Source organism: Merops nubicus, unplaced genomic scaffold (assembly GCF_000691845.1).
Source record: "Merops nubicus isolate BGI_N331 unplaced genomic scaffold, ASM69184v1 scaffold28691, whole genome shotgun sequence".
In the NCBI taxonomy this organism is placed as follows: domain Eukaryota; kingdom Metazoa; phylum Chordata; class Aves; order Coraciiformes; family Meropidae; genus Merops; species Merops nubicus.
The window spans coordinates 9,245-13,088 of record NW_008590986.1 but is presented as its reverse complement, the minus strand read 5'-3'; the positions used below and the strand labels follow the sequence as shown (position 1 = coordinate 13,088).

General features: G+C 55.7%; 1 protein-coding gene across 1 annotated transcript in view; it reads right to left on the bottom strand.

Moving 5' to 3' along the window:
* NUP160 (nucleoporin 160kDa) overlaps positions 1 to 3,844 on the bottom strand; it is a gene marked incomplete at both ends in the record, with an annotated part of 24,399 nt that overhangs the window by 11,335 nt on the left and 9,220 nt on the right. The window contains 4 exons of the mRNA XM_008950110.1: positions 184 to 253; positions 805 to 964; positions 2,887 to 2,957; positions 3,291 to 3,424. Coding sequence (XP_008948358.1) covers positions 184 to 253; positions 805 to 964; positions 2,887 to 2,957; positions 3,291 to 3,424 — 435 coding nt within the window. The remainder of the gene's footprint in view (positions 1 to 183; positions 254 to 804; positions 965 to 2,886; positions 2,958 to 3,290; positions 3,425 to 3,844) is intronic.

The window sequence follows — 3,844 nt, the reverse complement described above, 5'->3', positions numbered from 1 at the left end:
CTGTGCCAGGCTGCCCAGGGCAGTGGTGGAGTCCCCACCCCTGGAGGGGTTTCCAAGCCGTGGAGATGTGGGGTGAGGGACACGGGGCAGTAGGGACCTGGCACTGCTGGGGGAACAGTTTCACTTGACAATTTTAAAGGTCTCTTCCAACCCAAAGAACTCTGTGTTTGTGGGAGGACTCACCTGGAGCTGGGTGTACTGACAGCTCCCCATCAGGCACTCAGGGAAGAGGAAGCCAGGATTGCTGGGCCACCTGAGCTGAGGTTAAGGAACAGTCTGGAACACTCAGAAAACTTGTCAAAAAAAATCAGCGTGGTTCTGGCACTCGGTTTGTGGAGGGGAAAGGAGAGAAGATTAAACTCCTTTTTACAGAAATCATTATTCTGTAATAAGATTTATCCATATTAGAACGAAACCATTAGCACATCTAATCCACAATTGCCCAAATCTTGTTACCCTTCCAAATCTCCCAGTGTTGCACCTCACCAAGGCAAGTTGCTGGAGCTCAGGGGCTTAAAGTCAAATGCTCAAATCCTTCATTGTGCCCTAAAACGGGATGAATTCTGTGAAATCTTAAAATACCCACAAATCCCATTAACAGCAATAACAGTCTCTTGTTCAGGAGACTTCTGGTGAAATTTGGGTGTGGAAAAGATGGATTTTGGAACTGGGTGAAGCTCGGTGGTCAACGTACAGCCCTGGCACTGCACAGCCCACCCTCTGAAGGGCTCTGCTAGCCCAAACCCTGCTCCCACAGCCCCTCTGGCACCCTCAGGAGTGGAATTCCACCCTGTGGAAGGATACAGGAGGGGCAGGAAGTCGGCCACGATGGCAGTGAAGAGATGGGGCCAGTTCAAACTCGTTTCACCCAAAGCAGCATTTGGTTGTGAGAAGAGTCTGGCTATGATGTGCTTTCTGGCCACGTCCTGGAAGAACAGCTCCACGATTGTCTGCGGGCCAGACACTGAAAAGATGGAGTCAAAGGAGTGCTGAGAAGAGGCCCTGCAGCAGCCACCTCGGGCTCTGACACCCTGCTGTGCTCATCAGCCCAAACACCTCGCATTAAGTCAGAGCCTAACGAGCGTGCTCAGTACTACAGGCTTGTTGGTTTTGGGTTTCTCCTGCTGTCTGGTTAAGTCAGAGGGAGCAGCAGGAGATCAAAGAGCCACACACTCCATTGTTTCTGAACCACAACTCAACTCTGGAGGGCAGAGGGCTGTACTCTCCCCCTCTGCTCACACCAAGCCAGCTGAGCTTCCCAGTGGGAGCCAGCATTCCTGGGGCAAGGCTGAGGGTGAGTGGACTTGGCTCTCTGGCTCTGGGCAGATGCCTCCCCCCCTCCTCATTCCAGCACCCCGATCTCCCCTGCGCTCCCAACGCCTCTCCCTCAGCTGCCACCTCCTTTCTCTCTTCCCCACGTCTCACATATTTTTTCCTGCAGCACAGCAGCCAAACAGGACTTTCCTCATCAGCAGGCCAAGAAATAACCCACGGCAGTGGTGCACACAAAGGAGGTTTTCAGCTTGGCTCTCGGGTGCCGACATTTACGTCGAGGTCTCCTGCACCCAGACTCTTGCTGGGGAAGAGTTCAGGCTCTGGAGGTCACAGCCCTGCTCACAAAGAGCACGGAGGCCCCAGGCCCAGCAGCAAGCAGAAGGATTTCTCCCCCAGCTCACAGCCCCGTGGCACTGCTGCCTCTTTGTCACTGCTTTTCTCAGCCTCCTCTGAAGTGTTTCAGCCTCCATGCACAGACTAGTCCCAGCAGGCTCTCACCTGCATGTTTCCTCCCCTCCTCCCTCTGTAACCACTTCAAGGTACACATCCTCCTAATTAACTTGCCCTATATTCTCCCTCAGTAGATTTCTCCCCCTAGACCACAGCGTGTGTCTTTGCAGCAAGACTTAAAACACCAATGAATGATCAGCTGCAGCTTCTCCCTGGAGCTCCCAGCTGTGAGCAGCCCTCACATCTGAGCTGCAAAGTGTCAGAAGCACAAGCTTGTTTTGGGGAAGGATTTCTGCCTTCTCTCACTTCCCCAAGCTGCTGCTGCTCCCGGTTGCTGCAGGATAAAGGCCAATGAGCAGGACAGAGCAGATGTGACCCACTACAGCCACGGTACTGTAGAGGAGATGCAGATACTGCTGGGGCCAGAACTGGCATTTGGCCAAGTGAGGCCTTCCCTGCACTGCAAGAAAGACCCTGAGGGGCTGGAGCGTGGGCAGAGAAGGGCAATGGAGCTGCTGGGGAAGGGTCTAGAGCCCAAGTGTGGGGAGGAGCAGCTGAGGGAGCTGGGGGTGCTGAGCCTGGAGCAAAGGAGGCTCAGGGGAGACCTTCTGGCTCTGCACAGCTCCTGACAGGAGCCTGGAGCCAGGGGGGGGTCGGGCTCTGCTCCCAAGGAACAAGCAACAGGACAAGAGGCAACAGCCTCAAGTTGCCCCAGGGGAGGTTTCAGTTGTCCCTGAGGAACAATTTCTTGCCCTGGAGGGTTGCCCAGGGCTGTGCCAGGCTGCCCAGGGCAGTGGTGGAGTCCCCACCCCTGGAGGGGTTTCCAAGCCGTGGAGATGTGGGGTGAGGGACACGGGGCAGTGGGGACCTGGCAGGGCTGGGGGCACAATTTCACTCTATGATCTTGCAGGTCTCTTCCCACCACAATGATTCCCTGATTCCCATCCTCCCTGGGCTGAGGTCAAGACCCACATCTCTGGTCCAAGTCCAACGCTACAAGATGCTGTTACTGTGGTTGGTTTTCAGTGGACAGCATGACAACCACCTCCACACAACGTGAGGCCCCCCAGGCAGCCCAGGGCAGTGGTGGAGTCCCCTTGGGAGGCAGAGCTGCACGTGTGAGCCGTACCCAACCGAAACTGGGAGCTGTGGGTGTCTCACCTAGCTTGTGGGGTGCAAGCACAGTGGTGTCTGCCAGCTCCAGCACAGAGAGATGCTGCAGATTAGATTCCCTAGAGAAGAAAAAGCTGTCAGTGAAGAGACAACACAACAAAACGCCTCCTGCTTTAATTATGCTCATTGTTCAGCTCAAGGACTCCTACTGCTGCAAAAGGCAACAGCAGGCAGAACACTGAGAGCTCCCAGGGCAGAATTAGCACAAGGCAGAGTCAGCTCAAAACGTGGAAGGAGGAGGGGGGGAAAAAAACCCTCCCCAGCACAACCTGCCTCCTGGAGAGAGGCTCCCCCAGCAGCCACCAGCTCTGCAGACTAGGGAGGGCATTTCAGGGGGATTTAGCAGGGGCCTGTAATCACTCAAAGGCAGAATGGGCACGGCCAAGACTTACAGGGTGTCCACAGGGACGTCAGAGGCCAGGCACTGGCTCGCCCACCGGATCAGGTAGTAGGAGAGCAGCAGGGGAGAGGTGCGGTGCAGCAGGTCCTGCTGAGACTGGAAGAGCTGTCCCCCTCCCAAAACCATCTGCAAGCAGACCACAGAGGTGGGCACAGTGAGAGGATGATCCCAGATCAACAGCAGGACAAGGGCAGTTGGTGAAGTTTGTATCGGGCTCAGCTCAACCCTCCTGCCAAGCCCAAGGTGGTCAACAGCCCAGAAGTTAACTCGACCCACCCAGAGGACCAGCAAGGGTCCTGCACACAGGAGAAACCCCCAGCCACAAATTACAGTGTCACCTTACACCACTTAGTTCAGAATAGTTACCACTCTGGTGGCCCAGACCCCTTGGGCAAAGTTGTAGAATCATGGAATGGTTTGGGTGGGAAGGGACCTTTCCAAGTCACCCCATCCAACCCCCCTGCAGGGAGCAGGGACAGCCCCAGCTAGAGCAGGGTGCTCAGAGCTCCATCCAACCTCCCCTGGGATGGTGCCAGGGATGGGGCA